The following is a 14,783-nucleotide window of genomic DNA, read 5'->3' as shown; positions in this document are numbered from 1 at the left end:
GAGGGTACACAGAGGAGATCTGTCTGCTTAGGCCGGAGAGCTCGGTCTGGGCAGAGTGCTAGCCCTGCCTGCCACTGCCCCAGAGACCTTGAGCCAGGAATTGGGTCATCCGGAAACCCGGGGAAGGAGGTCTGCCTGACAGTCGTTCAGCTTTGGGACCAGCGAGGGGAGTCCTCCCGGTATCAGGACTGGTGAGGGTGTGATGGGGAGGGGGACAGGGCCAAGAAGAACAGATATTGAGGATTCACTTTGTGCCAGGCCCCAGGCACCGTGCTTTGTGGACTGTCACCACCACCACAGAATCCAAGCCCTGTCACCTGCCACCTGCACCCTGCAGCGGACCCCTAGGCTGGTCTCCTGCCTTGTTGATTTTACTGCCCCGACTCGCCCGCCCTGCAGGCGCTGCAGACCTGCACCTTCTCATTCCCTCCTCCTGGATCACTCTTTGCCCCTATGTCTGTGACCTGCTTCCTCATTTCATCCGACCACATCAAACACAGTCTCCTCCTCCCTCTCAGCCTGGGCCCTCCTCTGTTTCTTCCCAGCATCTCCTTCACCTGATATTATCATACGTCTGCTGGGGGACTTCTCCACACTAGACTAAGCCCTGGAGGAGCAGGAAATTGATGTCTCGTTCCCTAATGTGTCTCCGGCCTGTAAAATAGGGCCTGACACAGGGTTGGTGAATGAACAGCTCAACATATGTTGTTTAATCTTACCCCATGAGGCAGGCACATTGCTATCTGCATTGTACAGGTGAGAAAGGTAAGCCCAGAGAGATGACTTGTCCAGCTCATGGTCACACAGAAGAAGAGAGAGCCAGGCACTGGGCCAGTGTCTGTAGCACAGGGCCCTGCCTTAGCCAGCAGATGCTCCCACCTCCCTGGAATCCAGGCAGGCCTGCCCCCCACGAGAGGACAAAAATGTGGGGTGCAAAACGTGGGTGGGATTGAACCCTGGGGAGGGGTGCGGCGGACAAGGGGGCAGAGAGAGAAGAAAGTGGTGGTGGTGGTGGTGGGGGGTGTCCAAGAGGGTCAGGGGCAGGTAGAGGACATAAGTGAGGGTCAGGGCAGCTGTTGTCCCTTTGTAATTGTCTCCTTTGCAAGGGAGTCCCTAAGAAGGGTGGGTGTCCTTCTGAGGCACCGCAGCTCCCAGAGACCAGCGGTGTCACCGGAGCCCAGGCTCCTTGCACTGGCTCTGGTTCCTGGCACCATCTGTACCCCAGAAGAGCTCAGGCCCTGCCTGGCTTCTCAGGGTGCAGACACATGTGGTGAGGGGTGGGGTGGGGGAGTGTGTGTGTGTGTGTGTGTGTGTGTGTGTGTGTGTGTGTCCAGCCTTGCTGTTTGCATTGTTGTCACAGCTTCTTAATCAGCTGTTTCTGGGAGTGATGACTTCATCTCCTCTGAATCTCCACAGCCATTGTTGGGCGTCCATGGAAAGCTTGTGCCTGGTAGGGCCCTCCTCTAACCTGAGTCAGGTCTACCTCCAAGAGCCCCCCCTTCCAATGGTCACCCTTAGATCTGGCCTCATTGTCCCTGGGAGCCAGCCCTGTGTGGCAAATTCCAGCCAGCCAGCACTCACTGTCGTGGGCAGGGGGCAGGCACACCCAGCGCTGCCCTCAGTCTCCTGCTGGCTGCTGGACGAGGCAGATGGGTTAGCAGAGCCCATGGTCAGAGGGACTGACAGAAGGGAGTGAGGCTCAGTGGAGTTGGGGGTCTGGTCACAGTGTGGATGGAAGTAAAGGCTGGTGGAAGGTTTCTCTGCAGAAAGGAGGGGAAGGGCTTGCTGGCAGGCCTGGCAATTGCGTGTCGCTGCCTACGTCTGGTTGTGTGTTGGGCCTGTGGAGTGGCAGGGGATAGAGTGGACGATAGTGGGAAGGCAGGGAGCGGATTTTAAGAGGGGTGGGTACTGGTCAGATCAGCGGTTTTAGAAGCAGCTTCCCGGCTGCGTGTGAGGGTGGCTGCAGGAGGGTGTCTGGGAGGAGGAGGAAGCCGGCAGTTGAGGGCCCCGTTTTCCCCTTCATCTTCAAGGGGAAGGGTCTCTTCTCCCTGTCCTTCCCTGATACTGCCAGGAGCTCCGGTCCCCAGCCCTGGAATGCTGGTAGACTAGGAATGGGAGGTGGTGGGGAGTAGAGATTTAGGGTGGTCTCTGAAAAATGTTTTGGCTGGACTTGGGCAGTTCTGGAAGGCCTCAGAGCCTCAGCCCCAGAAAGCACATCTCTATTCCAGGTTTATTTACAGCCTTGCCTGGAAGCAGGGGGATGGATTGAATGACCCCTGGCAGGATCTAGTGCTGTGAGGGGTAATACATTGTGTCACTCTCTTGGCCAGGACACTTGTTGTGACTCCCCATCTGGGGGTTTCCTGGCCCCACCCAGAGCAGAGCTATTAATAGTCCAGGCCCTGGAGTTGAATTCCAGCTGCAGCACTTCCCAGCAGGTTACTTAACCTGTCTGATCTTCAGTTTCATTGTCTGTTGACTGGGCAATAATTGTACCTACTTCCCAGGATATCTGTGAGGATTGTTTGTTTTTAAAGGGGGAGGGGCTTAGCAAAGTGTCCACACTGAGGAGGTGCCTTGGCTGTGTCTGTGGCCCTGGGGGAGCGGCAAGGGGAGCGCCATTGTCCTCACCATCATTATCAAGGCTCCCTTAGGTTTCTGGGAGCCAGAGGTCGGGAGTGGGGTGGGGTGATGGGAGAGCCTGGATGAAAGAGCAAAGACGCCTGGGTCCTGGGCTCCACGACTCCCCGACCGCAGGCACATCACTCATCTCTCCCAGCCTCAATTTCTGGGGCCCAGGAAGGAGTGAGAAAAGCAAACATTTCATTTAGCTCAGATGGTGGTCTGAGCCGGCAGAGGGCTGGTGAGGGGCTACCATATCTGTTAAGACTTCTGTTTTCATTTCCTCCAAAGCTGAGAATCAGCGAACTAACTGCTTGCCTCTTGAGCAAGCACCCAGCAGGGAAACGCTTTGAAAGGGATGGCCAGGTTCTCCCACAGAGGATGGTCTGCTCTCTCCCTCGTCCCCCGTCCCCTGAGCCACCACCCGTCTTCCTTTGTGTGCCTTCACTGTTCCAGCTGTTCAGTGTTGTCTTTTTTGCTAAGAAAACAGTTCAGCAAACATTTCCTGAGCATCTTTTGTCTGCTTAGGTCTGTGCTGGGGGCCCAGGAGGTACAGGGATGGTTAAGATACTGACACAGCTGTTAAGGGGAAGGAAGGAAGGCTGTTGAATTATCTCGTGTTTAAAGATCTGAATGCCAAAGCAGCTAGCTGGGGGCGAGAAGCCTTGGAGTATCTAGGCTGTTCCTTTCTGTCTGTAGGACCCTGGGCAAATTACAGGACCTCTGTGAGCCTCAACTGAAAACCCAGGTCAGGCTCTGATGATCGATTCCTGTTCAAAGGCTCTGGGATCAATTCTAGATTATTAACGGACTCTGTCCTCTCCAGGTGGAGAGGCCTGTGCTAAGCGCAGTTTCAAGGGCAAAGCCAAAAGAGCCGACTCTGGAGGGAGTAGATGAACCCAAGTTTGAATTCAGTTCTCCAGCTTACTATTTATGTGACTTTGGGCACATTGCTTCCTTACGTCTCTTTGAGTCTGGGTTTTCTCCAATGTAAATAGGTGTTGTGGTAGGCCTGACTGTATGTGCCTTGGCTCCTAGGGAACTCCCCGGTCACAGGAAAGCCACTGAGAGAGAACCTCTTCTTCCCCAACAGCGCCTGCTTCATGCCAAGAACACGCCTCGGCCCCTCCTGTCCTCTTCCCCGCTCCGCGCGCATAGCAGAGGGCAGCCAGTTAGCGAGGCCTCCAGCCTGACCTCTGGGGAAAGAGGCTGGAGAGGCAGTAACTGGCGGCCTCAGGTCTGCATCTGACCCAGGGGGGTGTGGGAGAGCACAAACAATTCCAGGTGAGGGGGGCAGGAGCTCCCGTAGTTTAAAACCTCTTTGGTTTGAATATGTGCTTTGGAATTATGTCTTGCTTTATGAAGAAAGTGTTTGCTAATGAAATGAATAGTGTAAACAAGATTTGGGGAGGGCCGGGCAGCCAGGGGAGGGGTGATTTGAACACACTTCAAAGGACACCCTTCTCCAACATCTAAGCCACACCATTTGCTTGCGTAATGATTGTGCTAATTATAGGTGGCCTCATCTGTTAGCGACAAGTTTGCCCGGTTGTGCCACATTATTGTAATCAGCCCGTCAGGATTTCCTGGCATGCTTTTCACTGACAATAACAGTAATAAGAGTTCCTATCATTTTTTGATCCTTTGCTATGTGCCAGGCAGCCTACCAGGCACTCGACCGTCATCATCTCATTTAATCTTCCCAGCAGCTCTGTGTCCCAAAGATTCTTACCTCCCGTGTACAGAGGATGAGACTGAAGTATGGAGAGGTTAATTAACTTCCCCGGGCTCACACAGCCCAGAGCTGGTGTTTGGGGAAATGACCCGAGCGAGGCCTTGCGACTCGTACACTGTCCCCACTCTGTGGCACTACTTCTCGGGGAGACTTGACACGTGTGCTCACTTTGTCTCTTTCTTATTTGGTCCTCTCAGAAACCCTCTTTTGCTGAAGAGGAAGCTGAGTCCCTAACAGGGAGTTGAGGGCAGTGCAGGAGGTGAGACGGCGCCCCCTAATTTCTAGGGTAAAACCAGCCCCAGCATCCCCACCCACCTTCCCACAGGGGTGCTCGTGTCCTGCCTTGAAGGGGAGAGTGTCTCTGCCTCTCCCCATCAAGCAGGGCGGGTTTGGGCTTCTGGCCACAGGAAATCATGAGACAGTAAACAGGTGGGAGGACACCAGCGTGTCATAAATTGCTGCTCATGTGTTGTCATTAAATTGGAGGTTGCACATGGCTGACTCATGGGCACACGTAGCCCACAGGCAGGTTTCATTTGGTCTGAGAAGGTGGAAAGGTGTGTTTGGTGGTTGTTTTTTCCATTGGTTACCGATACTTAAACACCCCTAAAACATTCACCTGAAAAATCTGGATTTCTGGCTTTTCTGGAAAAAACAGATGTGGCATCTTTGGGCGTATATTCCTGTAGGGCAAAGAGTCGACCTCTGTAGCCGCCCCAGAATCCTTTACTCCCCAGAAGAGTGTGCTCAGCCTTCCCCGAGTTCTTCCCCGCCATCCCGGGAGGCGTGTGTGCATGCGGGGGTGAGGGGGTTGTGATCCCATCTATAGATGACAAGCCTGGAGCCTGAGGGGACTGACTGGGCCACTCCATAAAGCTGCTGGTGAGGCCGGGACTTAAACCCCCATCGTTACTGTGTCCACCTGTGTGGCTTTCACCTCCTTGCCTCCCAGCCATGTCTGACCCCCACTGGCCACCAAGGAAAGAAGGAAACCTTTCACAGGCCTAATGACTCAAAAATAACCCACAGTGAGCCCGGGGAAGTATTCCTGTCTCCCTCTCTCTCTTTCCACCCTCCTCGAGGCCAGAGGGGACAAGGGAAACCTATTCATTTAAACTCAATTATTTTCTCGAAGACAGAACAGAACTGAATTGGGTCAGCGCTATATTTGCTGTGCTCAGCTGTTTCCCCTGCAACCCCGACACCCACCCGCTGTATTCCTGGGCTCCGTGCCGCCAGGCTCACCAATTATAACTCCGTATCGGTGGCCATTCCTGGGCAAGCTGAGCTCGGGAACAGAGGCCCATCCTCTCTGCTCATTCAGCCAGCAGGCTTGCAGGAGCAGGGTCCCGGACGGTCCCGGACGCAGGCTGCAGGTGTGGGGGGTGCTCAATGTCCACCACCTGTCTGTAGTGGGGGTGCACCACGTGTGAGGCCCAGAGCTCGGCAGGGGACTCACGTCTCAGAAGGAGGATGTGTTGGTTCTACAGTCATTATAGGTCCCCTGTTGGGCCAGGCCCTGCCCTGGATACTTGCACAGCCTCTTCTGGGCCCACGGTCTGTTAGTGTGTTTCTGTTTGGTACTCGTGTCTGTACGTAGCCCTCCCCCACTGGACTGCTGGCTTCGTGAGGGCAGAGACCGTGTGTCTTGTTCGTTTGTATCCTGGTGTCACTCCCTTTCTAGCTGTGTGGCTTGGGCCTAACCTTGCTGGGCCTATTTACTCATCAGTAATGGGACAGGGATGCCTCCCTCTGGCACATGTCATGCGAGGGAGGCTGGTAGGATCAGACATGGCAGCGTTGTGCAAGATACCTGCAGCAGACTCTCAGAAAACACTTGGAGGAAATCAAATCACATGCTTCCGTTCCAGTCTCTTGAAGCAGGGAGTATGCAAGAGAGGGCTCTGGGAGGCCCTGGGACAGGCCGTAAGTGCTGTCTGTTTGCAGAAGTGCCTGAGAAGTGTGATGGGGGTGTGGCCCGTCCATCTTCTCTGCTACAGAGGGCTGGGCCTTCCCCAAGGCCAGGCTGCTCCAGCCTCGCAGTTCTCTCCAGTTGCCAGGGGTGGGGCTGGCCGAGTGAGCCCCTGTGCCCCTCCCGCTGACCTCTAGGCCAGGCACCCAGGTCACAGTGCCTGGCACCGGACTTCCTCCTCAGGCAGTGTTGCACAGGAAGTGAAACAGAATTCCCTATGACCCACCCCCACAATATTGTTGCTGTTCCCAGGGGCTTGGGGGGTGGGTATGGGGATAGTTCAGGGAGGTTTGAATTCCTTGACATTTCAGGGATGTGGTGAAAGTAGGGGCTGTGTGTGTGAAGCTGGGCATCAGGCCTGGTGTTGACATGGTGGGTGATGGCTGTGAGGGCGGGGCCCTGCTTTGGAGCCACAGCTTATGGCTCTTTGGAGGATTAATCAAGATAACGTATGCAAAATACCTTGGGGACTGGGTAGCAGGTGACCGAGTCAGGGTCACAGAAGCTCGGCTCTGGCGTGAACACCGTGGAATTGGGGCCTCTGGGGGCAGGGCTTAAGGATGAGGGGCCTGATCCCGAGCTGAGCGCCGCATACTGTACCGGAGGGCCCAGCAGTCACAGGCCCATCAGCTGGAGCCGGTCCCTGGAGAGCCTTCAGTCCCTGGGACACGATGCCAGATGTTGCCCAGTACTTGGCACCGTGACAGCCAACAAAGAGAAATGCTGACTATGTCTCGCTGCGTGGTGGACTAGATTTACTCTATATTTTTCTGAGGAGGTGTCACATGGGTGGGAATTTACTCCCCCTGAATGCTTTGATGGAAACAGTACATTTTTTGCTAGCACGTGTCAACATCACTGTGGGGGAAAAGGTTCCAGGATTCTCTGCCAACTGTAGTCATTACCACAAGACACTGGTCGGGGGCCTGGCAGATGGGGGTGATACAAACCATGGGGTGATACACACTGGCTGGTATTGGTGGGAGGAGGTGGCCAGAGAGGCTGGAACATGGCTGGCTTAATGGGAGGCAGGAGGGGATGTGAGCTGGTGGGCATGAGCAGGTAAAGAGGAGGCTGGAACTCGAGTTGGGAGGCTGTGGGCTGACATTAACCCCCCCCCCAAACAAGGGGAGTGGGGGACATGAGCGGTGGCCAGGGACAGAGAACAGAGGCTTTGGAATGGTGACCACTGGCATCTTGAACCAGAAAGACAGGGTGGGGCCAGCCTGTTGAGGGGCCTGAATGCCAGCTTCCGCCAGTAACTAGCTCTGTGACCTTGGGCAGCTTTTCCAACCTCTCTGTGCTCCCGCTTCATTTTAGTAAAATGTAGCTGTGGATACCCACAGCTTATGGCTCTTGGGAGGATTAATCAAGATAACGTATGTAAAATACCTCGCACCAGGCCTGGCATGTCGCAGGTGCCAGGACACGTTTGTTGTTTGTTGATGATGATAAAACCACACGAGTATAGATGTACTCACATAAATTAACAGCTGGGGCACCTTGAAACTGCTACCCAGAGTTGGCCCTCAATCTAATACCAAATTAGTTTCTCACTTTCAGCCAAGTGCAGCCCCGGTCTCTTGAGAAGCCCCGCCCCATCCACGAACAGCCAGGCCCTGGGGCTGCCTCCTGTGCAGGGCGTCCCTGAGCCGTCCTGGGCCTGCTTCAGCCCCACACACTCCGCCTGAGGCCATGGTGACAGTAGCACCCTCTTCTAGCTCAGGCAGTTCTGGGCACGCCAGAGGGGGCCTGTCCTCGCACAGCTTCTAGAAAGAAGAAAGCCGTGGTCACAGGAGAGCCCCCCCCCCCCGTCCCAGACATGAAGGGGTGTACAGGCACTGGCTGGGGGTGCTCCTCGACAGCCTTGGGGCTGGCTCTCTCCGTCCCAGGAAATGGGAAGCTTCTTGAGGGGGGAGGATTGCAAAGAGCCAGTTGGTGAGACACCTTCAGATCTGAACGATGATGAGACATCTGGGCTCTGAACTATGGGGAGAATGTTGCCCCTCAGGGTGTAGGACCGGAGAGCCAGCCCTGAGAAGACTCCCCAGCAGCACCCAGCACAGGGGGAGGCAGGCCAGGAATTCAGGAAGAGGGAGAGAGCTTTCACAGTCTTCTGCCTGGGGACCCTGGGAAACACTTCCCTGAGGTGGGGGTAGTTGAGCTGGGGCTTGAAAGGTAAATGAGAGCAGGAGACGGGATTAGTGGGATCGCAGGAGTGGCCTGAGCGAGAGCCGGGCGTGCACGGGGAACATGGAAGAGGAGGTCCTGTGGCTGGGGGGTGGGTGTAAAGGTGAGGGGTGTATGGTGGGTGTGTGGGGCCTAACGATTGGGAGGCCCAGGTCACTGCTGGGGCTGGAACCAGGAGTGACTGGATCAGAGCAGCCTCTGAAGTGCCCCCAGCTTCACGTGACCAAGGACCGTCACTGTATACTCACTCTGTACTTATGCATAATATTCAAGATGATGGGAAGGAGCTTGCAAGAGGTTGTACAGACCTTTGAGCTGAGACTAGAAGAGTATGGAGGAAGCAACTTATTTATGGTCAGACAGCTTGTGCGTGTGGGGAGCCCAACTTGGGATATCCATCTTTTGACCTCCATATCCTGGCTTATATCTTCTCAGCTTATGATCCCCTCCTGTGACAGCTGTCATGCAAAGCGAGAGATCCTGTCATAGGAGCCTGTTTTGTTATAGCAAGATATTAGAACCCTGTGGATCAACCAAGGGGTGTGGCTTCTTGCTGAGGGAAATCTGGGAAGGCTTCCAGGAGGAAGGGGTATTAGAATAGGGGAGGAAGATAAGAGGGGACGAGTAATAGGTGCAATTGGTTGTCTGGGTGAGGCATATCTAGTTTCAGATGAAGCTGGGTCAACTTGTGCAAGTGACTGAGCTTCTCTGGAATTGATGTCTTCATCTATAAAGTGGTCACAGTGTCTGCCTTGCCTCTCTGTTGCCATGATTGAGCTCAAGTGGGATTGAGCTCCTTGGGGCCTGCACCCTGGAGGAGGTACTCGGAGATGTGCTCTGCTCCCTCCCTCCCCGTTGCCTTGGCTGCTGCTCTGGGAGCCCAGGGAGCTGCTTCTCCCCTAGGGCCTCTGCCAGTGACTATAGCCTCACCTCTCCCGTTTTGAAATTTTAAGACATCTGATTATCCCAAATGAAAGGTGTAAGGGGAAACCTCACCTCAGAAGAAGGGACTAGTCCAAGTGTACTGCTGGCTACGAGTCCTCTGGGGTTGAGAAGGGGGGTGGGGCGGGGCGGCTGTAGGCATTGTTGGATCACCCGTGGTTAGGATCACCTCTGCCCAGACCAGAGCTGAGCCCAAGCGAGGACACAGCAGTGGATGGAGTGAGTCACAGACTTCCCAGGTTGGGGGATAGGCCACAGTCAGACCTCTTCACTAGCTCTGCGGGTGTCTCAGCCAGAGTCCTGCCTGCCTGCACACAGTAGGTGCCTGCCAGTCTGGCGCTTAGAGCTGAGCTGTTTGCTGAGGAACTAGAGCAGGATGAAACCACTGGGGACTGAACTGGGCTTGTGATGCCTGGGGATACAGAAGCGGTGGAGCAGTCAGCTCCTTCCAGGGTCCTGTGTTCTCCCACGGCTTCTTTATCAGCATTTACATTGGAAGGATGGGATTCCATAATCTCCCTGCATCAGGAAGTGGTGCGGCAGCCACACTAGGGAGGTTCTGGGTGTGGGACTCAGTCTCAGCCCCTCCAGGTGGTGCCTATAAGGGAAGGCTGGGTGGTTTCCTGCCCGAGATGGTTCTGTGGCTTCTGCAGGGGGATGGAAAAGGGGGTGACCCCAGGTGAACATGTTGGGGTGGCTGGGAGCACTGTTCCCTAGGATTTGCGTTTCAGTGAGGGCTGGGTCAGTATGACCCAAGGATGAAGCCCCAGGTCATTGGGTGCGGCAGCGTTTCTGCCCACAGGCCTGACTGGGTCTGTCAGCCCCACGGTCTTGTGGCATTCACTAACATGGGCAGCGCTCCCAGCTCACCTGCTTTGACTTCCCTCCCCTCTCCCCACTGGCCCAGCCCAGGATACAGGTGCTTCCTTAGCCAGGGGACTGGACCAGAGAGAAACTTAAATCCAGGACTGCTGCCTGGGAACCTAGTTCTTCCAAGGTAGGAGACCGCTGTCTAGTCCCAAATCAGTGTAGGGAGTTGGGAGTCCCGCTTCCCCTCAGCCCTCCAGCCTGGTGACTGTGGTTGGTAAGCCCCTGGCCTTGTCTACGCGGCTCTCTCTGTTGGCATTCTTAAAATGTTTGAATGGAACTGCAGGGGAGGGAGGGTGTTTTCCCTGGGTGTGGGTGGCAGGCTCCGGCTGCCCCTCAGAGGCAGACCAATGTGGGTGGGGCCTGCGCAGGAGGGGCCTGTCCCACCCCATGGTCAGAGCGGAAAGTGGTTGCAGCTGGGGGCAGCTGGCCAGGGAATGTCCCCAGCCGCTGGGCCTGGGAAGGAAAGGGCCTATGGCTTCAGGTGGGCGGGGCGCTGGCCAGTGGGCTGGCTGTGCCCTGCTGTGAGAGCCTGTGGGGTGGGGCTCCCGCCTGAGGGAAGCCTGGAATGCTCTTTGAGCTGCCCCTGGGGAGGTGGCTTTGGTGCCGCCCCCTCCAATGTGTTGGTCACCCCCACTCCCACCTACACATCTGTAGCAGGCCTGTCTCAGACCCGCCAGAAAGATACATTTATTCATTTATCACATCTGTTAGTGCCTACCTGGTGCCAGGCATTGGCCCGAGGTGTGCCAGGCTTACCAGGGTGAACAGTCCCTTGTTCCCGCCGACCTGACATTCTCATCATGGGGGAAGTCAGGGGGGGAAGCAAGGTGATTTCAGATAAGTGCTATGAAGAAAATGAGGGTGGGTGGGGGGAATTGCTCCTCTAGCTGGAGGGCTCAGGAACAGCCTGTCCTAGGAGACGACACTTGAATGAGGCAAAACCAGCCTTGCCTAGAGCTAGGGCCTAGCAAAGACAATGGCCAGTGCAAAGACCCAGAGGCGGGACTCCAGGCAGGATATGACCCTGGGCGGAGCCAGCACTTTAGGGGAGGAGTCTTGAAGGGGCCGCTCCAGACCGAGGCTTCTTCAGACCCAGAGGGGGGTGCCCTGAGCCTGCACCCTGCCCAGGTGCCCTGTGATGGACTCTTGCGTGGAACTGTTTGTTTCCAGACGTCTCTCTAGACTTCTTGGACCTGGAGGTTATGCCATGTGGTTACCTGTATGGAAGACTGTAATTTTCCACTTGTTCCCAGGAGGACCCGGAAATCTCTAGATGTTGTCACCACTGCTTTTCTTAAGTCATTTGTGAAATTTCAAGTTGGAAGACAGATTGAACGTGTGCTTTGCAGGAAGAGGAAGCCTGCCTGGGCACGCCTCTCAGATGCCTGTCGGGACCGAGAGGTCCCCTGATCTGGCCTGGAGCCTCGCCTGGGTGCACAGCATCCTTGGGGATGAGCCTCTGTGGTCTGGGACTCCTCGGCGACAACCTCGGCAAGATCCTGGGCCGAGCCAGAGGATCTGCTCTGTGGAGGCCCCGCCATCCTCAAAAACCGGATTTTGCTCCTGGGCGCCCACTGACCAGAGCTGGGTCATCCCAGAGGCTAGGGCTCCCATCACCAAGGTCTGTGGGTGGCTCTGCGGGGCAGGGTGAGGGAAGAAGCTTCCTCCCCATGGGTGGTCGGGCCTCAGATGGGTGTGGATAGAACCTGGAGGGTGTGGGGCCGTTTCTTCTAGCTGACCCTGGTCTGGGTCCCCTCAGGGGACTGAATGGAAGACTCCCGTCAGGGGCTTGGGAAGAAGATTGAAGGTGGGGGGTGGGGGTGGCAGGCGGGCTCCTTTCTCCTCCTGGGAATCAGGCCCTGCTCTCTGACAGCTTCAAGTCTTGAAGTGGGGATGGGGAGCCCCAAGCTGGCAAGGTTGTGGGGCACCTGGAATGTGATCTAGGCCCAGGGAACCGTGGGGTTGGCAGGGAGCGTTTTGAGGAGGGTCTTTGACCCCTAAGCAGTGTTGCCAATGAGAGTGCTCGCCTGCTGGCCCTTAGCTGAGGCTCTCAGCGCGCATGTGGGGAGAAGGGGAAGCCACTGGGGCTCTTGGAGACAGGTTTAATAATCCTAGCCTGTCTCTGTGGCAGTTAGTATTGCAGGAGAGAAGCTTTACTCCTAAAACTTTTATTGATCCAGGCACTAATAAAAAGTAAAGGGTTTTTCGGAGCAAGGTTTTTTTCTTTTTTGCTACCAGAGCAAAGAACGTCAGAGCCCTAAAACACAAATTTGTTTTCCTCCCTCTCCCTAAATTTGGGGGGCGGGGGCGTGGGGCTTGGCCTTGTTCAGATTTCACCTCTTCAGGGAGCCCTCCCTGACTGCACTGGCCTGTGGTCATCTCGGTCCTCCAGCAGCTAACCAACGCTGCCACTTCTGTATCTAGTTTGTCCCCCAGAAGGGCTGGGGTGCGGCAGAAGCCTTGTGCCCACCTGAGACCCCCAGGGCAGTGAGAGGCATCCCCCTAGGAGGCAGCAAAAGCTGGACTCTTGACTTCTTGTGTCTTTCTGGGTTTGGTTCCTTTGTTGCCCTGTTGTTTTTGCATATTCATTTGATAAATACTTACTGAGCTCTTACGCCATGCTAGCACCCCCCTCCCCGCCTCTCTTAGGATGCAGTAATACAGCAGACCTAGCCCTTGGCCATACAGAGCCTACCTTCTGGCAAGAGAGACAAGTAGTCGTAAGTAAAGTAACTCCAGCTTGGGTGGACGTTCCCCCACTGAAATGTAAGTCAGGGATTTTCGTCTGCTTTGTTCAGCATCTGGATTCCCAGTGACTAAAATGGTGCCTGGCACGTGGTTTGCACTTAATAAATATTTGCCAGCTGTATGAGCAAGACGCTATGAAGGAAACAAGCCAGGTGTTTCAGTGGGGAGTAAGGGGGGTGGGGCAGGACCTGTTGGAGTGGGGCAGTCAGGGAAGGGCTGAATTCCAAGACACCTGGAGCCAGCCTTTCGGGAGATGGGGGGTGGAACAAGAACTCCCGCCTTGGCAGCTGAGGACAAAGTCCCGAGGGAGGCGGGAAAGCCCGGGCTGCTGGTGGGGGTGGGGCTTGCTGCATGAGGTCAGAGTAGGCCGCCCACTCCTGCTGACTTCTTCCCCCTCTGGAGGACTTTGGATGCTTTTAGAGTGCCGTAGGGAGTCGTGGAAGGGTGGCCAGCCTAGGAGTTTTATAATCAATTTGCATTTCTAAAGGGTCCCTGGGACTCCCTGACAGGGAGTAGCGGGTGGCCTGAGGCTGCCAGGGTGGTTTGAGGAGTGGACGGGTGTGAGGGTTTGAGAGGAGGTATCAGGATTTGCTGACGTATTGGATTCTGAAGGCCAAAGAGGGAGGATTCCTGGCTGATGAGACTCTTGGTTTTATCCGGAGAGATGGAGCCAGTGGGCATTTCAGGCTCGAGGTTCCATGAGGCGTGCGAGAGGAGATGTCAGGCCAGTGTTGAGACCTGTGAGTCAGGAGCTCAGAGGAGGAGGGGCTGGGGATAGAGACTAAAGAGTCTTGTGCACACTGGAAGTATGAGAGCTAAGGAGTGCATGAACTCGCCAAAGGAAAGTGCTTTACTGGAGGAGAGGGCCGGGACCTGAGCCTAAGAAACTGTACCTGGAGGAACGGTGACCTGTGCGGGAGGAGGGATGCCAGAGGGTGTGGTGGCCTCCGTTTCAGGGAGGGAACTAGCTGTCCTCCATGGAGCAAAGAGAGGACAGAAACTGGTTGGCGCTGGCCACGTAGAGGCCTTTGGGGACCTTGAGGAGAACTACGGGGGTCTGGACAGGTGTGTTGAATAGAAAAAGGAGGTGAGGAAGAGGAAGCAGCAGTGTCAGCGAAGTTCAGGCCACTGCCCAGCCTTTCTCAGTCTTTATGGCCTCTGGCCTGGCTCTTTTGGGGGGAAGGCAGACATCTGGGAGGTGCTACCTTGTTTCCCGAAAATAAGACCTAGCCGGACAATCACCTCTAATGCGTCTTTTGGAGCAAAAATTAATGTAAGACTCGGTCTTATTTTACTATAAAAAAGACTGGGTATAACATAACATAACATAACATGCCAGTCTGGGAAGTTAAGGAGGGTTCCGGAGGGGCTCCTGTGAGTCTGTGAGTCTCTGGTTTCCGTTCACCAGCTCACTCAGTGGGTCCCAACCTTGGACATGAGTCGGGATCCTGAGCTGAATCCCCAGAGATTCTGACTTGGAGAGTTGGAGTGACCCCTCCCCCAAATGACCTTTCACAGCTCTCTTAGCCTTGCCTCTCCTCTCTGGTGGGGTCACCTGACCCTGCCCTTCCCCACTCCCTGCTCCATCTCTCTGCAGGCAAGCCCCCTAAGAAGAGCGTCCTGGAGCTGGAGCTGGGTTTGCTCGGCGAGTCTTTCCACCTTTTCTCTAGCAGAGCTAGACTTCATGTACACTAATGGCTTTGC

General features: G+C 55.4%; 1 protein-coding gene across 9 annotated transcripts in view; it reads left to right on the top strand.

Annotated features, from left to right (window-relative positions):
* Window positions 1–14,783, top strand: part of DAB2IP (DAB2 interacting protein) — a 183,842-nt gene that overhangs the window by 127,802 nt on the left and 41,257 nt on the right. Inside the window, exon 1 of one of the 9 annotated variants that reach the window (XM_074330950.2) lies at window positions 11,494–11,952. The exons of the other annotated variants lie outside the window; for them this stretch is intronic. Within the exon in view, the coding sequence (XP_074187051.2) occupies window positions 11,783–11,952 (170 nt within the window). The 5' untranslated portion in view covers window positions 11,494–11,782. Of the gene's footprint in view, window positions 1–11,493; window positions 11,953–14,783 lie in introns of those variants that run through there. 9 annotated transcript variants of the gene reach the window in all.

The sequence above is a fragment of the Rhinolophus sinicus genome, chromosome 16, assembly GCF_057876585.1.
Source record: "Rhinolophus sinicus isolate RSI-liver-muscle chromosome 16, RSI-T2T, whole genome shotgun sequence".
NCBI classification, from domain to species: domain Eukaryota; kingdom Metazoa; phylum Chordata; class Mammalia; order Chiroptera; family Rhinolophidae; genus Rhinolophus; species Rhinolophus sinicus.
This window is presented reverse-complemented; position numbering and strand designations above follow the sequence as displayed.